The 23,387-nt window shown below is 33.6% G+C and overlaps 1 protein-coding gene across 4 annotated transcripts in view; it reads right to left on the bottom strand.

Moving 5' to 3' along the window:
• LOC130893449 (furin-like protease 1) overlaps positions 1-23,387 on the bottom strand; it is a 103,123-nt gene that overhangs the window by 21,657 nt on the left and 58,079 nt on the right. For 2 of the 4 annotated variants that reach the window (XM_057799585.1, XM_057799596.1), the window contains exons 2-10: positions 12,335-12,588; positions 12,086-12,280; positions 10,464-10,592; positions 9,189-9,527; positions 8,603-9,138; positions 8,255-8,547; positions 6,247-6,813; positions 3,454-3,620; positions 1,558-1,633 (exon numbers count right to left, since the gene is read on the bottom strand). In XM_057799585.1, the coding sequence (XP_057655568.1) occupies positions 1,558-1,633; positions 3,454-3,620; positions 6,247-6,813; positions 8,255-8,547; positions 8,603-9,138; positions 9,189-9,527; positions 10,464-10,592; positions 12,086-12,280; positions 12,335-12,490 (2,458 nt within the window). In that variant the 5' untranslated portion in view covers positions 12,491-12,588. The remainder of the gene's footprint in view (positions 1-1,557; positions 1,634-3,453; positions 3,621-6,246; positions 6,814-8,254; positions 8,548-8,602; positions 9,139-9,188; positions 9,528-10,463; positions 10,593-12,085; positions 12,281-12,334; positions 12,589-23,387) is intronic. The other 2 variants (XM_057799607.1, XM_057799616.1) reach the window with 1 other exon arrangement.

Raw genomic sequence — 23,387 nt, 5'->3', positions numbered from 1 at the left:
ATTATATCAAAGTTCCACAACAGAAATTGGATTTGTTCAAGTGCTACGATTGATATGCTTTTGAATGAGTAAATACAATCCGAAAATCGGGGTGTTTTTTTGATAATTACTTTATTAATTATAAGCTGTTCGAGTATGAGAAGTCAATTCATGTAATTGGCATATACTCTGATTCTGTAATTAAAATAGAGATTGTAGAAACCGGATGGATTTGTTACCAAATGATACAACAACAAATCAGTGATTGTGTATAAAATTTAATCAAAAAACGAAGAAAATAAAGTGGAGGAGATTGTTCAGAATGACATGGAGGGATTAGATAAACTAAACTTCCTGGTAAGCTTATATCGACCCCATGTAAAGATCCAGAAAATCTTGCAAATGATAACATATAATCAAAACGCAAATAGAACTTCTTGCAGTTCTAATAATGTTGGATCTTTTAACATTCCAATACAAAGTTACTGAAATATCATTCTATACAATGTAGACCACCGTCTCTAATGGGAAATGCAACAGTTAACCGATATCACATTGATATTAAAAATGTAATGTACATTTATGATTTGTGAAGGGTCGAAAATGTTTTATAAAATTTTATAATATGAAAGTTTCATTTTCACCATTTTCATAAAGGTTTAATTAAACTTCGACGATTTAATATATATCAACTTGGTTTAATATTTGTTTTCTATATAAAAAATTAAAAACTATAATAATATAAATTTTCCATTTCTTTAAATGGTTCAATTACTTTTTATATCATCTGTAAAGTATTTGTATTCACTTCTCTGTTAAATATTTTATTCATTCATCAATGAATTTATATACACAAATTTTTGTAATGAACATCCATGACTAGAGATTTGATTATTTCAATAATTTTAACAATTTTCAATAATATTGGAAGAGAAAATAGAAAAAGCTGACATGCGACTACTGCAATGATTATCAAAAAAGTTATTGTTGGTAGCTGTTTTAGATATCGTTATATTTACAGAAAATTAATACTCCGCCCTGTATATATTTAAGTACGAGTTTTTCGCCGCGTATTAAAACACTTGAATGTAATAATCAAATTATGATTCTGTAGCCAAACCTTTTAGTACTGTACATTAAAAAATATTTTTATTTACCTACAGGGGTACTCTAATAAATTAATAAAAAAATAACTAAAATATGGATCACTGCAATTATTGAAATAAATCTAAAAAAAATTTATCTAATTGGAGGAAACAGAACTTCTGCACAACCATTTGTTTTTATTATAAAAATGTATCGAAGTTCCTAAAAAATGTCTTAATTTTACTAAAAACTCTACTCGTGATTTTAAATTCGTTTGTGATATTTCATTCGCAAGTCTGTGAAAATTGTTGTCAGAATTTTGCTGGTCTCTTACTACAATGTCCAGAGTTATCCGATGCCAACTCCAAACTTGTACATGTGAAAATCTTTTTATTTCGAAGATTAGTGAACTGATGAGGGTTAGTAAAGTAGCTAAGATGTCGTGAAGATTCAATGAGTAAGAGTACATTATTGAAACGAAACATAACAAACCTAAACATAAATTTCCTTTTGATTTGGAACAACCTGACGTTTCTTTTTCTTCGACTTCTAAAACATCCTTTCGGTTCTGAAATTAAATATACAAATGGTCCTTGATAATACAAACTCAAGCAAACTAATGATGCATGAAAAATGTTTCTTATTATTTTGAGCCATTCATTGATTTATATCCGGCTCGAAGGACCAGATAGTATAATTGTGAGTATTGGTGTAGTTGTACTAAGAAGTCTGTTAAGGATTGCTTAATTCTATCTGTGAAATATGTAATAAAATTTATCCTGGAACAAAATCCTTCAATAGTTATATTCTACATTTTACAAAACAATTTCATTTTGCAGACGGATTTACAATCTGCCGTCGTTTACATTTTGAAACCATTCTTAACGAGTACTTCATGAGCATACTGTATATGTTATTATTCTACGTTAACAACTTTCTCTTCTTACTGGGTTAAACAAAAAAAGTGACTTAGATTCTAACTAAGGTTGGGTAAGTTTTTATTTAGATATACGGGGTAAATTATTATAGTTAAGGAAGTATTCTGGTCTAGAAATTTAGAAGAATTGTTTTTTTTACATATTTTCAAAGCTTAGACCCTTAAGAATATGTCCTTGAGCGGATTTTTAAAAATTGGTATTATTTCCGGAGATATAGTAGATTTGGTGACGTAGAGTCAAAGCCGGCCGAGTGGCTTATTCTATTGGAATTATTTAACAAACTTTAAACGAGTTTTTCTGGAAACTACTTTTTTTGAAGTGGTTGACATGATATCTCAAGTTATATCCGACCGATTCCTTTGAATTTTGGTGGAAACCTTTTTTATATATCTTTCTATCGCATCTGCCTTGGATTTTAAAAAATTTCAATTCGAAAAAGTTAAAAAAGGAGGCAAAAAATTGATATTTCGTGTCGACGCCATTTTGTGATTTTTTTTGCTAAGGTTACTACATCGAAAAATCATGTTAATCATGTTTTTTGTAGCCCCTGTAATTTATTGAAATTCTGATTTTTTTTACAATTTTTTTGTTTTCTTAAAAAGTCATCACATACATAAAAAATGGATGGTAAAAATGTTTTTCGTTTTTTTACGTTAGTTTCAAGAATGCCTAAAATTAAGGTTTCTACAGCAGAATACCCCCTTGAATAAGTTCCGTTTGCATGATTTTTCACGGAAGCCCGTCATTACAATTAATCTCTAAGTAGCAGAAGGACTGAGTCGATTGATAATCCTGCTGTAGTATTACATTTTCTAAATTCGAGAAATTTCTAATCCAATTAGATTCGACAAATCTATGAGGTATGGAGTAGTTGAATGGCAAGTGGAGTTTTACAGGGCTACGTCTGGAACGTATTCTATAATTCTATATATGGTCATGAACTCGTTCTTATAGATTTTAAATATTTTCCAATATCTGGGTACAACATCTGTGATGAGACGGAACAACATGGTACTAGAAGGTAGTAGTAAAAGGGATGAACAAAATCTTGAACAAATGCATGGTTGATTTTTGTGCATCTGAACCAGTTTGTTCTTTTATTTCTAAATGGAACCTACTTTACAAACATTCCTCGTATCTTTAGATAGGTAAGTATGATATATGTTAATATGTATTAATATTTTATCAACATTTTTCATTCACATTAGCCCACTTCTTATAGAAAAATAATTTTGAAATCTAGAGTTTTTTGCATTTAGATGTAATTTTTAATAAATTATTAGTAACTGAAGAAGAAACTAATTCAAGTTATATAAATGTTTTTTCAGAATTTATAGACATAATTAATATTTAATTATGGAAAATATTGAATTATTCTTCTCTGAAAAGATTGTTTTTAACAGTTTAACGATCCCTACAAAAAAATCAAAAACTTTCTAATAAGACTCACCTCGGCTCCACTTTCCCAGTTGGACGCAGAATCATAAATTGTATTAAAAAGTACCTCTTCGTTCACCTTATTAGGGATTGTGTTTGAGCCTTCCTTTGATGGAATATTATCAGCCAAAGGAGCAGTTTCAGTTCCATAAAGTGTTAGCTGCCAATAATGGACTTTACCTATAGAAAAATTATTTTATAGAATTTTACTTGAAACTTCCGATAAAATTGGAACAAGTGAAAAAAAATAAACCAACTGTATTACTGAAGAGCAAATCAAAATCTTGAAGTACTGTAAAAGCACAAAACAATAGTTGCGGAAATGCAGGATAACAGATGATTCGAAAAAAATGTTTGGAAGGACAAACAGAAAAATAAATCGCAAAAAAAGGAATAGGTAGTGGGGGTCCTAAAAATATTTCGAGCCCAATTCAATTATAGGCACTCAAAACCCGGAAGATCTTCCGGAAATCACGACTCCAAATTCAATATTCAACGATTTCTGGACTTCTCCCAAAGTGGGGGGAAACTAATTCTATCATGCGTTAATGACTAGGGTATGTCAAGGTGCGTTGCGCTGGCGTAATAATGTTCCCAAATTCCGGAAAGAACATTTGTCGATTCCCCCAAATTTCGTCCATCGGATTATTTTTTTGTCTTCAAAACGTGCTTTTCCTTTTTCCGCTACTGTGTAAAGTAAAAAAGTTGCACATCCTCAAGTGTGGTACTCTGAAAATTCCGACTTTTGGCTTCACCTAGACCACTAAAAAAGGGGGCAATTGCAAAAAATCCCAGTTTTCTGAAATGAGAACAATCAGGTTTCTCACATTGGCGGATAGATGTTTCAAATTTTTAAGGATTATACTTTTGAATTTTTCCCTGTAAATTTTTCCAAAATAAAACATCGGTTCATGGATCTTACTACACTAACCGGATTGTTCTTTTACCTGAGCAATTTTTATTTTTTCACTAGCTCAAATAATAAAAAAGTGGATTTCAGTTGCACCATGTAACTTTCGAAGGGGAAAGATGGGGATAATGTAATATTTTTTTCCCGACAGCATTCACTCGCAGGTAATTCTTTTTGGAGGTCTCGTAATCCAAGCTCTGTCTAATTCTCAGCAATCAAAGTCGACTATTAGAGGGGGAGTTGGGGTAAGTTGTGAGTACTGAATTTTTTTTTCCAAATTCGATTTTCTCTCCATCCATATAAGTATTTGTGTCAGCAAAAATTTGCTCTGGAAGAGACTAAACAAGTTGATTGATCTATAGCTAGAAGAAAACGGTTCGGTTGGGGGGTGAGGGCAACCACGTTTGAACTTGCTAATAGAGGCTCTGGTGTATAGAGGTGTCATGTCAAACATCATTGTTTGTTTTTAGTGGCTTCTAAGTGTCAGCGTCGAAACATTTTTTTTTTTAGAAATAGATGAACGTTTTGAATGGGTCTAGTTGTCCCTTCTAACAACTTCCAGAAACGTGTTTTTTTTGTAATAAAACGGAACTGCACAGTACTGGGCCATTAGACCTGATATTGTTTTCAATAGCACTAGTATTACTAGGAATAAATTTTGATAAATAATATAAAGCCCCATTCGCCGATATATCGTCAAGTAGTAGGTATAAAAACGTTGGTTGAATGTTTTTGTATCTAAGATTTTCTTATAAACTAGGCATGCCATAATACAAATAAAACTATCGGATTATAAACATGTGTTAGCAGGGTTAATTAAAAAATACTACTAGTAAATATGCAACCTTTGAACCAAAATAAAACTATCTGGTCCTTCCAACCGGATTTGAACCTAGTGAAGGCTCGAAGGACCAGATACTTCATTTGTTGAGTGCCTATGTAGTGGGATATACTCCTTGTACATTACAAGCATTGTGGTTGATTTATTTATAAGAAATATCCGGAGGAGACAGTAAATAAGACCGAGTAATCACATTTCCCGAAACTTATTGACTCTCGAGACTCCCAAAATTGAAGATAAACAAAATATATGTACCAAAAACTCTGATATTACCACACCAACATCCAAAATTACATTAAATGGTCCTTCCAGCCGGATATTAACCTACTGAAGGATCGGACAGTTATTTATGAGGGGTGGATGTAGTGGTATATACCCCTTATATATCGTAAAGACACTGTGGTCAGTTTTATTGACTCTCGAGACTTTTAAAACTGATGACAAGGAAAATATATTTACCAAAAACTCAGATATCACTAAACCAACACTCACAATTACACTATCTGCTCCTTCCAGATAGATACGAATCTATGAAAGTCTTGAACGACCAGATAGTGGTAGTGGTTCCAAAGATTCAAACTCACTCCAAATAAAGTGAAAACTTGTTTTGTTTGTTTTTTTTTGAGCTAGTATAACAAGTAGATTGACCTCGTACAGCATTATTGTTATCAGTTGATACAAGGTTCATATACAGAAGCAATGTCAACCAAATTTATGTAACATGATAGAAATATATTTTGGATGACAAGATAGATATTCCAGAGATAGTAACTCGTTTTTAGTTATATATATATATATATATATATATATATATATATATATATATATATATATATATATGTGTGTGTGTGTGTGTGTGTGTGTGTGTGTGTGTGTGTGTGTGTGTTTGCCTTTATTAAAATAAGTTACAAGAAAATTGAAAGCTCTTGGTTTGGAAAAATCTTTATTTTCTGTTAAATTTTGGTTGGCGGGTTTAAAGTCGCAGAGGTAGTTTGCAAAATGGAAAAAAAACTTGAAATTAAAAAGCTAGACAACAAAGATACCATGCAAATTACCGGAGCTATCCTTGCGCGTGGTTAAAGACGTTTTCGTGGTAGCAGGAATTTCGGTTGTTTTCGCAACAACTAGCTTTAAATTATGATTTGAATTAATATCTCGACTTTTTTCTTTCAACTTCTGCGTTTTTTTCGGATTATTATAATTTTTTATAACGTTCCTCGCTGGAATCATAACAGGGTAAGTTATTGTGATGTTTTTCACGAATTTCAAGTATTGCTTGACACTGTTCTGATTTAACCTAACTTTGTTATTATTGTAATTTGATGCCGCGTAGAAATAAGGCGAGACATCAGCACCTGTCACCGAAGTTTTTTTATTTTTGTTATTGTTTTGAAGAGTACTGTTTGCTGATGTTGTCACTTTCACTACTGATTTAACATTAACTGATGGTTTTGTTGTTAGGTAAGATTTTTTCAAGTTCTTGTTTTTGTGCTTTTTATTTTTACGTTTTATTGTTCCGTTTCTGTGTTTATTATTCGACTTTTCGATATTATTAGAAAAACTGCGAGAGAAATATCTCGTTCCGTATAGAACGAGGTTCCAATTTTGCAGAGAGGCTCGTCCTATAAATAAAAACTTAGTTAGTAGTGTTAGTAAGCTACAGAATTTTACATAATAAAAAACCTACATAAATAATCAATTGTTTTCTATAATTTTGTTAAACTAGCACACATGTTCACATTATTATTATTGTTAATGCTATAGTACAAACGTCAAAACGCTTTGACATCGATTCGCATTTCACGGGACGTCGTAGTTACATTACTAACCTACACCATCACGTCAAAATATTGTTAAATGGGGTTTTCATGATATATACAGCAAACGTCAAACACCGTAAACGTCACATCCTGTCAAGATTGATTGATAACTTATTTTAACGTAACGTTAGCTCGCCATATTGGGATGGGCAAATCCACCAATGGGTCCAAAACCCATCCCAAGGCGATACCAATCGTCCCTGAGAGATTAATGGTACCAGAGCTCCAATTAGGTAAGAACAGTGCCTGCGGGAAACCTGGTAAAATTACAAGGGGATGTAAAAGCAGGAACTATGGCAAATTCTCCTATGCCCTCCAAGGGCTCTAAGCAAACAAAACCACGGAATCCACTACCTCCAAACGGCTTAGGGTTTAACGGTCCCAGATCCTAAGGTTACCACGACTTCCAACACTCCTCTCTCCTCTGAAGTCTTCTGAAAGTGAAGCCTGTTAACTAGCCAAGAACTCCTGGTTCTACGCTCATCAAACAACAAGTGGGCTCCAAAAGTCATAAAACTGCATTCGCAGTAGGGCCCTACGCGATCAAATCTGCAGTTGGACGTAAGTTAAGCCGAACAACCCGATACCGTGCTTCATAGAATAATAGCTACTGGATTTCATTAACGCGGTGATTGGGTTAATCTTGAGGTCTCAATCGGGCAGCGAAACCGTGAAAAATACTCCCCTTTTCCCCAAGGGCTCAGAGTATACAGGGACCATGGCACTCACTACCTCTAGAGGGCTCGGGGTTTAACGGTTCCGGATCCTAAGGTTGCCACGACCTCCAACACTCGTTCACCCAAAGCTTGCAGCACGATTGTACACCCATCGAACAACGAGTTGACTTTAACAGCCGTAAAACTTTACCCGCAGTAGGGCCCTAAGCAAAATTGGAGGTACGATCCAATCTGTAACTGCATCTCAAATCCTCGTGCGTAAACAAGCTTTAAGAACTTCTCGTCAGTCTACTACTAAATTCATTTTATTGGAAATGTATTTTTAGTGTCTGTTATGATATTTACAACAAGTTTATTTTCATAAGTCCAAAAAAAGTTGAGATCTGTTTATGATTGTGACCAAAAAAAAATTCTCACTCTGTCCTTAAAATACCGTAAACAAAAGTCAAGGTTATTGTTTTCTTCGATTGTGAGGTTATAGTGTGATTAGGATTTGATAATACTGTCATAATTTTTATAAATTTAATCAAAATAGTGAAGTTAATGAAAAATAAAATATATCTCACCCAGCATCCTTCCATCATTATGGATCTCGAGTTGCCAGGAACCGATAGGTGATTCACCCCAGGAGTGCACTGACATGAAAGGCCACTCGCTGAATCCTGCTCTGGAATTATCATGAGGTCTGTGAGCTAACAAATCAACTTTGGTACCAGCAGGTGATGTTAAATGGATATTTAAATCACCCCTTCGTTGCGAATCAATTGTTAATTTTGCTTGGACGTGTTCGAGAACCTCAACACCAGCACATTCATTCACTTGAAGTTGAAGCACCACCATACTTCTAGCTGGTATCATTCTAAAATATTCACAATAAATAACAACAAATCGAATTGGATACTATGTAATCTTACTTTGGAACCTGCGAAGAAGTTACTTCGCATTTATGTTGTTCGGGAACTGTGGTCCAGTTTCTAGCCATTTGTACCATCGCATAAGCATCCATCAAACCGTAACCGAAACTATGAGACACGTGCCTGCCAACTCCGTTCACTCTCCAATCAGTAGCGATAAGATTTTGAGGCCGAGCTGTTCTTACTACAATATGCTGCATGTCTCTCCAAGTTAAATTTGGATTTGCTTCTAATGCCAAAGCACATATTCCAGCTGCTAATGGTGCAGAAGCGCTAGTGCCGGTATGGCTGCTAGTACAAGAATGCCTCAGATCTGTAGTTACTACTTGCTTTTCACCTAAAGCTCCACTACTATAAGTTGAAGCAAGAGTTGAGCTACAGGCTTCACTATACCAAGGAACATGACCGTTTTCTGTAACGCTTGAAATTGACAAACTGTATATGGAGTTAGTATAACCATCACAATTGCAATTATCATGATCTCTACCACCATTACCAGAAGCCCAAATGAAGATGGAACCTTTCCCATTTCGTCCCTGGAATTATTATTTATCAGAAAAATATTTTTCATAATTCTCTTCACTACCTTTGTAACTCCTTCAATAAAAGCTCTTGTAGCTAATTCCCCAGGTCCGTCAACAGTTTTTCCGTCATCGTCAGGTCCCCAAGAAGCACTGTATATATCGATATGATGTGGATTCAAACTAAGAGATCTTGCTTCAACGGCATCCGTTACTTCACCATCCAACATCCTCACTCCCCCTACTTGGGCCCCATGTGCTACTCCCAAAGCACATACAGAGTTGTTACTTGTCGCTGCGACTTCGCCTGCGCACCTAGTTCCATGCCTATTGGAATCTATCATATCGTAACGAGGACTTGGATCTGAATCTTGCCCGTTTACATCATAAGATGCCATCGGGTCCTTAAAACACACCAAATAAGGCATTTAAATACAAACAATTTGTTCATTTTCATTCAAAATACACTAGAAAATGAAGTTTTGTGTAAATCTTGGTGTTGTGAGGGATATTTTAGTTATGGAGTTGTGAATTTAGGATGATAGATATTGGTGTGAACCGTGAAAGAATAAAAAGATCTAAAAGAGAAAAAGAAGTGAGAAATAGACAGAAAAGCTAGATGGACAAATGGTACTTTAAAGGATGTGATAGATGCTATTCTGGTTACTTTTGGGTACCTCCTCGTATAAAACTTCATTTGGCTAGAGGCTCATTTAAATTATATATATATATATATATATATATATATATATATATATATATATATATATATATATATATCAAGTTGATTCAAATGAAACTCCTATAATAGAATGACAAAAATGAAAAATAAAACATTCCCTTTCATATAAAAATTAAATAATTCACGCGATATTATTAAATATTTCACTAATTGTTTATTGAATCATTTATTGTCATCAAAAGCTAGAAAGTATGTGAAATTCTAATTCAAAAGGTCGATTGAAGTTGCGAAATAAACACTATATAAGGTCATCCTGTAAATTATTGAAATATTGAAGAATTTAATCACGTATAAAGCGTGAGAATTCCGTGATTAACGCTCTTATTATTTTTCCATTCCATTATATGAATTAATAACGAATACAACGGAAAAATAATTTTAAAATATGTCACTCCAGAAGCATCAGAATATTAATAAACTGAATACCGCATAAAAATGCACTATACAAACTGTACTTTCAATATAAAAGGTACAAAAAAATATGCATTCAAACTGTCAAATAAAAATTGACAGTTATATGATCTGTTTTATATGTGATGTTTCAGAATAAGCAAAAATTCAAATAATGCGACGTAAATTGTACTCTTTCAGGACTTACATAATTCTGAAGAAGATCCGGGTGATCCTTCTCCAAACCATCATCTAAAATCGTTACTACGGCGCCTTTCCCCGTAATACCTTCCATCCAAGCTGGTATTACATTCATATCCAAACCTCCTCCTCGATTCTAAAACAAAACGTATTCAAACATACTTTTGTCGGGATGAAATATGGATAGGGGAATGTTGTAGAATATATTATGGAATTTTGTTTTCCAAAGAGGAATGTAAATTAAGTAATGAGACTCTTCCTTTAAGTTATTTGGAAAGGCACACAATCCCGGAGACTGTTATTTCAATCCTCACGGTATTGCTGGAGTTTGAATGTTTTCACGAACAAGACGAAAGTTATGATAATAACCAAAAGAAACAAAGTTTATAAAAACAGTATAGAAATCAAATGCAAAGAAAATATTTTGGAAAGAGTATCGGCGTATGAATATCTATCTAAAAGCATCACTGCAAATACGAGGGCCATTTGACAAATAAGTAACTTTTCAGAGGATGACAACTTCGGTACTTGAGATAGTTGATGAAGTAAATGTTTCAAAAAAAACGGCAGAAGACCAAAAGATCAATCAACGTATTACCGCCCGATTAGGCTCACCTCATTTTTCTCAAAAAGTATGCCGCATTCACTACATTGCCTATTTAAAGACATAGAAGGCTATTGACAGCAAAAATATTATTCTAGCAGCCTTCATCGACATAGAAAGCGCTTTTGGCAACCCTTCACATCAATCCATTAGGGCGTTAGAAGAACAGGAAAAGTAACAACATCTTATAGTAACAACAGAAATAAACGGAAACACTATTACTAGTGAAGGGCTATTTTAGCTATTATTTCTTTATTTTTCAAGAACCCTACATCATACTGAATTCCTCCAAAAAATTTTCTCGGTACTATCCTTTCTCATATTTCTCTTGATGTAAACTGTATCACTTATTTTTTCAGTAAAAAAAATTTTGCTTAAACCAATAAGTGTTCAGTCGAATGCGCTTTTGACCTCAACAAGCGGTTGTCGCAGATTTTGGCCGTTTCTAAATACTCGTCTTCAATCAAGCAACAAAAAGTGGTTCAATGCTTTCTTTTCTATCATGACAACGTGCCGTGCATCGGTGCATAGTAGTTTTATAATAATAAATATTGGAAAAAAATAATCTAATAAGAAGATCAAGAAGACAATGAATTAACCAGACAGAGGTAGGGATGTAATGGACATACTTGCTAGGGAAACGAAAGCATGGGAAAAATTATTAGAGGAGAACACGGACTTCCGGTTTTCAGAAGCCATAGGGATAAGGCAAGAAGAAGTGTTCCAAAATGAAAAAGACAAGGCCTCAAGTCGGATTGATAATGAGTATGTGTTGTGGAACACTAACAGAGGAACACGGTTTCTGAACTGAAGCAAAAAAGCAGTTGTGGGCGATAAATTGAGGCATGTACTCGTTCTAAGGTATAATACGTGTCAGAAAGATCGAATACTGCATTTCCTTTCAATTTATCTACGTAACTTTTTAAAAATTGGAAGTTTCCACAGTCCGTGCTAATTGAAGTAAAAATAAATAAAAATGAATCACAATAAAAAGTGAAAGACATAGTTGTTCACTTGTTACTTACCAGATACCACATGAACGGCCATTTTGGATCACTGTCTTGAACTTTAAAGTCTCTTTTAACTCTCCTTTTAGCTGTTTGTTGTTGAGCCCAACTAACTCTAGTATCTACTGCAAGTTTAATTTTTGTTTCTACACTAGGATTTAACGACCTCTTAGCTACGCCATTATGGGAAAAGTGATAATGATCTTTAAATATCTAGAAAAAGTTATCGACTATATTAGAGATAATTCAGGGTATGATATTACATACCAATCCATGATTAACGAAACCGTGATCTCTAGCTACCGCGTCAGCTACGTCGGATCCACCTTCGATATGCACAGCCCATTGTTGAGTATAATGAGTTTTCGTAAGCCTTACAATGCATAGGAATACACCAATACAAAAATAAGAGAAATGCCTCATTATCTGCTTCCAAAAGACGATGTTAAACCGTCGAGTTTGATAATTTTGTTCCTTAAATGTCAAACCAAGAATTGCCGTAAGGTTAATAAAATTTTAATCTGAAAAAAAAATAAACAAGAATAAGTTTATAATTTGACCAATAGATTTTTTTATTTATTTTGAACGTGCTCGGCTACTATGGTCAATTGCGATTACAATTATTTTAGTATATACGAGGGCCGTTTTTTTTCAACTTCCGATCTCGCACTATACACTCCGCCATTGTTGACATTCAGGCGTCAGTCGGCGTTGTGCTTCAGCCACGTAAACATGTCCGCCATTATTAATGCTCCCGCCGAGTGTCATTCGTTTTCTACAGACTGAAGGCCATAGTGCTGCAGAAATCCATCGGAGAATGAGTCGTGTGTGAATGGTGTCGAAAGTTTAAAGATGGCCGTAATTATGAAGGGGACCAATGACGCAAATCTGTCGTTTCATATGACCTGGTTCAATAAGTTGACAGAATGGTTGAAAAAAGCCCCGGATTCATCATTACTTCTTTGTTTTCGGAATTTCCAGAAGTTTCAAGGTCTAGGAATTGAAGTACGAAAAAGATTGGCTACAAGTTATTCAAGATGTCCTCGTAATTAGTCTGGAACTGAAACTGCGATCTTTGGGAGACATATTTGTGGCATTCATGTGCTTTATCTTCAAATTGGAACTAAAGCTGGTGCAAATGGGTCTGGCGGTAGAAGACATTATACTTATCCTTCTTACAATGGTTAAGTCTTGTCTGGAGAGGCCGACGAAGTTACTTGATTGAGGGTGATTTATAGAGTGTTCAAGTTTTGTTCCCACGGTTTTTCTTTTAAAGTTTTATTGGTGGAATGGTTGATGGTTGGAATAAGTTTTTATAAATATTGAACGATATCACTTCGAAAAAGACAATTTTTTTAAACTAATTTAACAATTTAATGCGATGTAAAGAAATCATGAAATAGTACATCGATGTTTTGACTGTTCAAAACCGTTTTTGTTTAAACTGATCTGTGAAGCTCGCATTGTAGTGGTAGAGAATGGTTCGTCTTCTGCGATCATTTTCCCCGTCACTTCTGGCAAACATATGCTGGAGTACCATCATGAATTGACCGGTCTACGTTGCTCTAATAGAATGGGTTCTTTCGAAAAAACAGGCGACCATTTGCTTCGATGTGAATCGCGAACAGCTTTTGTGGGATATGGCTCGTCTTAGAACACCAATACAGTCGATTTTTGTTTAATCGGGGTCATATGCCTAAATCCATGATTCGTCGCTTGTCACGATCTTAGAGACTTTTTAAACACCGCGATTGAATTTTTCAGCATTTCTTTGCATCAATCGACACGAAATTTCTTCAAAGCGATTGTCAAATTATGTGGTATCCAACGCGAAAAATTTTTTTTGACAGCCCAATGAATGAATGAAAATATGCAAAGAGAAAACAAAGTAAATAGTTCTAATCTAGAATGTGGTTGATAGAAAAAATTATATAAAGATTAAGGCGGAAAAGGACTGAAAATATAAGAGAAGATAGTGAATTCGAATAACTGGGAAAAATATAGACAAATAATAAATTGTAGTTGATAAATAATAAAAAACACGGTTTTAACAGTAATCAAACTAAAAACTAAAATATAATTCTTAATATTCATTATTTTTTGGTATAACTCTAGAAGCGCATTCGTTAGTGTCTTTAAATTGAATTTTATTTTTTGTTTGTTAGTTAATGTTAATGTTAATGAGAATATTTGGATATTTTGATCTAATTATCGCATCGTTGTGAGTCTTCAACAATTGTGCAAAGCTTAAATGGAATCAGATCGCTGTAAGTACGGTAAAATCTAGTCCACAATGACAGTTACAAGCATATAGGTGAAACTAATAAATGCGCGTTAAAATTGGTCAATACACTTATTAATTAATCACCCCATATATACCATATATGTGATAAATAAATGATGGACGACCCCGATGAACGTGACGTTATTTCCAGGTACTCGATAATTAATTAAATTGAGAGTAATTTCTGTCCATTAATAAATATCTTTTTAGCATGAGTACAATAATTGAATTGTTTATAAATGTATTCAGTATATATGATGAAATTGTTAATTTATACTTATATGAAATTAGTTTTCAATATATATTATTCAAATAATCCTAAAAGACATATATAAAAGTGGTCATGAAATATCCCAAAATAATTTGTTAATAAAAACATTTTTTGTAAAAAACATGCAATTTTTCATTAGAATGGCATTGATTAATACAAGCAATTTATCGGATGAATTTATATTGTAAAAAAGACTTAGACGAGGCGAATCCTCTCTGTACAGATTTATTTAATATTACGAGGTTGGTCCCAGAAGTACCTGGACCAACAAAAAAGCAAAAAAGAAAATATATATTTATTTTTCAACGAAATATCCTTTTCGTTCCATATACTTTTCGCAGCGATGTTCAATAACTTCTATATCCTTTTTATGATAAGAATCTTCAAGCTTCATAAATTTGGTTTTATTTCTAGGAAACATTGTTGACACTCGATGGAAACAACTTCACGACGTTTTTGTTGTTCTATTGTGAGCAAACGCGGGCACCCATCTTGCGCACAGCTTTCTCATGTCCAAATTTTCAGTTAATATGCGATGTACCGCACTTTTTGAAATGCCTACTATGTCCGCTAGCTCGCGCACTTTCACTCGACAATCATCCACTACCGCTTTGTAAATTTTCTTCTACAAATCTGGAGTCGTCACCTCATTTGGTCGATCACTGCGTACCTAGTCTTCGAACGTCGTACGTCTCAGGTTAAACTCTGCTACCCAATATTTTACTGTTGATAGTAAAGAAGAGTAGAATCTAGTTCAGCTTTTATATTGGTTGGCTGAATTCCTTTCAAATAAAAGTTTTGTATCACATAACGATGACCAAATTCACTGAAAACGTTCATTATTGATGGCTGCCAAACAAATACTCAACAACGTGCCGTCTTCAAACTTGAAAAATATGCCAGGTACTTCTTGGACCATTCTGGTATATTAGAAATAGTAGTAAGACAAGTGTCATACAAACAACATGCTCCATACTACATGCATACTAACAAGGTCGAAGAGAAAAATGGAAATTTGTGGATAAAGCAAGATAATTTGGATTACAAATAAATGGAGAGAGAACAAAATTCATGGAGATTTGCTCTGAAATCACAGAAAAAGACGAATAACAACTGGAAATGAACATAACTTTGAGAAAGCTAATCAATTTTATTATCTAGGATAACCATAACATCTACATACCTGGAAAAAAATTAGATAGATAAGAAAATTCTGAGAGGCACTCATTTTCGATTTGGTCAAGTAACTTCCGATAAATTTACTTTATTTTTGAACAAAAAACGGAAACCGTACTAGTACACTAAAAAACGAGGTTACCCGGTCGCGCCTATCCTTTACGCTTTGTTTCAAAAATTCCACTTTATATCTGAACTACCCTCGTATAATTTTATTAAGGATACACTGCGGAAAAAACCGCTCGGTGTGTAACTATTTTAACGTAGTTTCTACTTTCTCTTTATCGCTTTGCTCCATTGTTTGTTTGTGCGTGATTCCGGAATCTCGCGGGGCATAATTTTCATTTGAATTCCAAGGTACTTAAACACCTGAAAACATTCTCGGGTCGTTATAATTCTATTTAAATTTGAAATTACTAGTAAAAAAACAATGAAGTGTCTACCAGGTCACCAGGATTTACCAGGCAATGAGGAAGCAGTCAGCCTTGATTAAAAAGGGTCAACGACACCATATTTTGGACCAGAGACAGATGAAGTTTTACGGCAAAAACACAACAAGGAAGTTCTCAAGACATCTGAAAATGACATTTTACTTGTCGTCGGTCTTTCACCACGTCAAATCCATCTTAAGATGATAGGCATGACAGAGGACAGAGCCAGATGAAGTTATACTGAAGAAACACAACAAGGAAGTTCTCGAGACGTCTGGAAATGACATTTTACTTGTCGGTCTGAATATTCTGCAGCAAGCTATAGAAAGCAGACCTAATCGGCTACTGTCCTGCATTTCAGCAAATCGATTAGATACCTCGAAGAAGTAGTACTAACACCTTATTAAGTGTGAAAACCCCCCAGAAAAATAGCATCTTATGGGAGAAGTTTACTTATTTTGGATGCAGAATACTGAGAATCAAGTACAAATTATCTACCAACAACATCAAAATATATTAAACGTTTAAGCGCAGAGTATTTGTGAAATTAACAGTGAATGTACTGATCTTTTGGAAGTACTTTTATTGGATGCTTCGACAGGAGTTAATAACGGAGCAGACTGATCATTACTATATAGAATGCACAATTAAATTGCACTGGAGTACACGGCAATGCAGAAGGCGATCATCTGGCGATAAAAGGTTGGACAATTCCTTTTCATAGGATCAAACTTTTCATCGGTATCCTAAAAAGCTATCAAGTCAAAAAGTCTCGACAGCTTTTATTCTTTCTGCAAGGAACCGATGAAAACCGCCCAACACTTCCATAGACAAAGACTACGGTACTTACATTCCAGCATTCCAAAGCCAGAGGAGACAAGTCGCATAGCCCCTAAACAGAAGCTCAATTTGCGTTCCTACCTGACTAGTGAACACTCTGGGGTACATCAATAGCTCTAAGTATTAGCTCATCTAATCGAATGTAAAGTTGTATGTAATTGCATACTCATTACCTGATATTTTAGTTTGGATCGGAAATTACTTGAATACTATGACCAAAATTATTATTTTTAATAAAACAGAATCATTAATGACTTTTTTAAAAGGCGTTATAATTAAAATTAATCCAACAATCTTTTGATATTTTCTTATTCGACACAAAAAATTGCGTAGTGGATAAAATATAATTGAAATTTTGTAGAATATTGTTAGAGTCATAAGAAATACATCTTAGTCGCCCCTCAAGCTATTAATGTATATTAGGGTGAATTCTAACCGCCCTCGCTAGGGTAACGTAATTGTAAATACCGAAAAGTATTGTCGTTTACTGATAACGGTTATAGCCACCCTCTATAGTGAAATTCCGTATCATTTATAATGGATAAATTGTACGAAGTAAGGGTTGAAACAATATCTATCATGTCAGTATTTTAATAGTGAACAGTGCCGTTACGTTACACAGAATGGGAAACTGTGAGCCTGAATCAGATCACCTATCAGTTGATTGCGAATCCTACGTTTCCGTTGTGTTTTCGGTTTTATTAAAAAAAAAGTACATAAATATCAAGACATATATTTTCAAAGTTGGAAAAGAAACAAACAAAAACAAACAAAACAGCAAGAAAGTGATTAGTTTTTCAACTACAGTGAACTTGATCCGGATTACATTCTGAACATTCAAATCATGATAGAGTAAGCCGATCCTACGAGGGTGGTTCAAATATAAACAGGAATTTTGCTATTAAAAATTCAGTAATTTTTCAGTTTAGGTTGCATACGCCCGATTTCCTTGATATTTTAGTATGTTGTGCAGAAAATTATGCTGATTAATTTAATGTATATAAATAGGGCGCGGAAATTATTCCTTCACATACACAAGGTTGAAGATTTAGATAGGTTAGGTTAGGTTGGGCTCATACTCAAAATATTGAGCGATTTTGGCGAGACATTGGTGATAACATACCTAGTTATGGAAGAACTACATTTCATTATAGTCAGTATTCTGGGTAATTTCTTTTTAGAAAATATTATTCATATTCTGAAGAGGTTCAACAAGGTCAAAAGCGGTTATCGAATTACACCTCTCGCTCATTGAAATCGCGATTTATTAGAAAAGTTCTTCGGAAAAGATGTAATGTAAATCAAAATAAATGATTTCCACTATTCACCTCTAAAATAATTTCGAAAATATATTCTGCCGTTTTTCAAAAGACCTTTTAGTCGATATTAACATCCCCAATGGCTCGCAGCGAACCAGAGAGGTTTGTAACCACTGACAAGTTTCGAGGTTATTACGTCTCATCAGAATGGTTTAACAACCCTCGTTCTGGCTTGAGACCCGAACTGAAGACAACGTCAAAGAGCGTTGCTATTTGGTTCATGTAGTTAAACGTTCCCCAGCGAAAGCTATCTGGCGCCATCTTCACTTCCAACTGCGAACCACTGGTCAGGTAGTCGTCGATAATATAGATTCCAATGGTAAATGAGGTGTGTAAAATATATCAAACGAATAAACCTCTGAAATAATTTCGAAATTTAATATTTCGAAAATATATTCTGCCTTTCGTCAGTTCATTTCGGGTCTCAAGCCCGAACGAGGGTTGTTAAACCACTCTGATGAGACGTAATAATGTCGCAACAAGTCAGTGGTTACAAACCCCTCCTTGCAACTGCGAGCCATTGGGGGTGTTAATATCGACAAACTCGTATGACACCACGCTCCTCAGAGGAGATGTAATTCAATATTCGTCGAGGTATTAGGCAAGAAAGTAATTGTTGAAAGTTATTTCAGCGGTGAATAGTATGAATAATTTATTTTGATGAGAAATATTATGTTCTAGTCCGACTCTGATTATCTTGTTGTGGGTGTGTTCTCAAATTTACGTTCATCTGTAATTGAAATATTTCAGTCATTGCATTTCATTAAGTAAATCAATACTGTCACACGTAAAACGAATATCGTATTGAATTCGTAGTTCGAATCAAATTGTCCAACCGTAATTGTTAATTACTTCAGCAATGACGCTGGAATGTTCCAATAATGTCTGAAGTGATAAAGGACAACGTCAGATACCAGATGATGGATTCTCGGCTTGAAGCCGTTTTCCGTAACGAGAATACTGTTAATTGGAATCTGTGAAAAATAACAGCGTAACAGTAATGTAGCCAATTACTGAACACAATTCACTTATATAGAAACATTTCTCACGATGCGAATTTAATCAGGTTAGGTAGTCCAATCCAGGGTTCAAAACTATGAGAGAATTAATAGGAATTAAATCCAGTATGTTACAAAGATACTTTTCCAAAACAGTGGCAATCATTTATTTATACTTTCAAAAGTTCGCGGTGTGTTTAGTGTTGAATTTTAATCAAAGGTTCCGCAGAGCTAAACGATTTAGTTCACTATTCAATCATAATCGTGAACTTGTTCGGAATAAAACATGCGTATTGTAGCGATTCTAAATTAGTTTCAAACTGGTTCCGAACAAGTTCAGATTTACTGCGCACTTAAATTTTCAGACAGAGTGATTCCAAATTCTAGCAGCACTTGGATTGTTTGATTGTTAAAATTCGATTCGATTGCTGATGCGCAAGAGTAGTGTGTTAATATGAATAAAAATTGAACTTTATTATCTTCACTAACAGTCTCTAAACAAAAATGACATTGCTTGAATGTTTCTTGGTGAATTAGACCGTCATCAAACATAAATATGCAGTATATCCCCAAAGTAATTTCCGTTTGGTTATATATAGAAAACAAACGTGTACAGATACAGATAAAGTTATTTACGATTTATCATTGTGATGAGTAAATTCGTGAGAACAGTAGGTGTTTATCAGTATTTCCTTTCGATTGTCAACAGACCAAAATAGATAGAACATGAACATTTCATCAACAAGCCATTGATTTTAAAATTTTAATGATAGGTTTGTTCCAGCAGTATGCTCTGACTATTATTAACAACGATAATTGCTGCTGGAATACCACTTCTAACACAGATAGGGAAAAGAAGAAAATCGCTTTTATTTTGTAGGTTATATACAGGGTGTTTCGGAATAGCACACCAAACTCTCGAGGAAATGATTCGCTCCGTAAGCGAATTATAGTTAGCGATAGATTTCATCCGGATTCCTGATCCACCAATAATAGGATGCCATATTGAATGTATTGGGTCTGAAATTGTCACCAATTTGAATAATTTTCTTAATATTATCCAGAACGTAACACTTGAGGATATTTTCAACTTGCATTCACTTTTTATTGAGGTTGTACAAATCATTATCTTCAGAATAAAATTTTCTGTTTTATTTAGAAGTTTAATGCATTTATAGGGCATTTAACGAAGTAAAAAGGTAAAAAATGTATTTTGTAGTTGAATTTTTTGTATTTTATCGCAGTTTACGTAAAAACCATTACAGTTACAGATATGACCAAACAAATTTGCATGAGAGAGACTCGAGACATTCAATATGGCTTCCTATTGTTGGTGGATGAGGAATTCGGGCGAAATTTTTCGATCACTATAATTAGCTTACGAAGCATTTTTGGAAGTTTAGAATCATCATCATCAAGAGATTGGAGTGCTATTTCGAAACACCCTGTATAATTAAACAGAGTCGAATTATATTGGATCCCAAGTGAATAATAAGTTCGAAATATTGGACTTTTTTCATCATCACACACAACTAGCAGTTGCAAATCAAATTTTATTTATTGTTTTAAAACTAAATATTAATTTTATGTTTGTATTTTTAAACATTAATATTACAATCTACACGGATCTACGGGGTGTTTCAAAAAAAGGTGTCTATAGGGCAGATAGAGAACTGAAAAATATTTGGGGTTTGCTCAGTAAAAAATTTTCGTAACGTCATCCGTGTTCAAACAAATACGTTTTCTTCTTGGAGAATACTTAAAAAGCAACAGCGATGAAGTAATAACCGATGCTGGTATTGATAAAATTATTAATTAAAGAAAATATCACAAGGTGAAAATTTAAAAAAAGGTTAATAACATAAAATAGAATTCAACCATAGTAAGTGTTCAAAATGTCCTCCGTTTTCACGAATACACATCTATCCCTTTTTATAAAGAATCCATCAATCTTATAAATGGTTAGGAGTCATCTATGAGGTCATCAAAGTGACTTAAAGAATTCTGTCTTTCAATGAGGTGAATCTACTTTTGTAGCATAAACTTTTTCTTTAAGTTCGAACCAAACTGTATAATCCAAGGGATTTAAATCGCATGACGAGTAGGCCAATGAATCAGAGCTTTTGCACCTCTACCAATCCATCGATTCGGAAAATTCCTCAACCAAGTACGACCTCTTCTATCAAAGTGCAATAACTTCTTGCTGAGTTGAATTATTGTTTTTAAATACTTCAACACGTTTTTCAAACATTTTGAAAACTGCTATTTTACCTCTAAAATGGAAATGTGTCACGGCCATAGATAAACTTTTTGTTTTGCTGAAAATCATGGTAAACTCATTTTTTTGACCTTTTACCTTGAATATGTTTTACACACACGGGAATGATTGGGAGCTTTAAAATTTTATTTTCAATTATATTTCAAACAATTTTACTAATTTTCAGCTTGGTGGGAATTTAAGTATTAAACCCCAAATATTTTTCACTTTTCTATCTGTCTTATATATATATATATATATATATATATATATATATATATATATATATATATATATATATATATATATATATATATTATTGTGACGCTATTTTTATTGCGCATGATCAAGTACTTACAGTCTATTGGAAGAAATCTAGTAGTTTCAGTTTCATTGATATTAACAATAAAATGTCAAATGGTTTATTCAACTATGTTTTTTATCAATTGCAGGCAACAACTTTCCTTTTGAAATATAGCTATATGTTTATAGAAGCCGGAACGTGTAAATAACATCCAACGACCTTGTTTATTTATACAAGTTTTTTAAAACGTGATAACGATAATTTTTCTTACATGGTTGTTTTTGCGAAAATTACCTTCATAAATCACCGCAATTCATTTAATTAAAATTAAAACGTAAGTAACCGGATAAATTTCACGATCATTTATTTCCCCTGAGTAATATTTTGATAACGAATGAACTTATTCACCTCCTGTTGTTTTATCATATCAAATGAAACTGACAGGACCGTAATAAAAACTTACAATTCGGATAAGACTATATTTTGAAATAAATCATAGAAAATAAAACACTCTCTTTATAATTATCAAGCTAAAAAGTGAAAAATAATTTTGAATAAAATTGTTTATTTATTATCTCTATCCTCTATATAAACCTGATCTCGTTCCCTCCGATAAAAAATGGCAGGGTGAAAAGAAAAATGGAAATGTGATTTGGATGATTTGAAAAATATCAAAATTGCCGGAATGAGCGTTTCAGTGATGTATTTTCTTTATTGAAAACTCACTTGTCGAAAATTCACATAAATTGATAACCAATAGCAGAGAACGTTTCTGATTTTTCTTAAATTGAATTTAAATACCTAATGTCAATATAAAAAAAGCCTGGGAAAATCTGTATTCTGCATTCAAAACAAACAATCCATCGTTATCATAACAGATATTGTTACATCCTGTATTATACATGTTTTACATTCCAAATTCCTCTTGCATTTCATATAAATCCGTTACCAGTAATAATTTTTCGTTTCGTTTGTACAGTGTAAGTTGCAATTGAAATAATTGTTAAGATATAAAATAATTTAAACCGTCTAGAGTATCTTGACCCTAGCATTAGTTTTGTTTATTGTTGCAAAACTGAAAATACGATGTAATTGCATACACACACAACAATTTCAAACGCTCGTACAGTATCTACCGGGTGTCATCAAAATGTTTTTGTTTGAACTGTTGTGTGAGAATTCGAATTGTCGTGGTGGATTCCGATTGGTTTCTCTACCACTTCTGGCAAACACATGGTGTATCATTAAGAATTGACCGTTCTACGTTGCTCTAACAAAACAGTCACGATTTGACCAGTTACATTATACACTTTTTATTACTTAATCCGTATCGGCATCGTTTATGATAAACAATACAACCTGGCAAGGGTCCATTAAGGAAACTAGAATAAAGCGGAAACGACATTTCCATGTGTATGTTAGTTGAAAACTTTTGGAGTA

The sequence above is a fragment of the Diorhabda carinulata genome, chromosome 1 (assembly GCF_026250575.1).
Source record: "Diorhabda carinulata isolate Delta chromosome 1, icDioCari1.1, whole genome shotgun sequence".
Classification (NCBI taxonomy): domain Eukaryota; kingdom Metazoa; phylum Arthropoda; class Insecta; order Coleoptera; family Chrysomelidae; genus Diorhabda; species Diorhabda carinulata.
Note: the sequence above shows the minus strand (reverse complement) of the source record. Positions and strands in the feature narration are given on the sequence as shown.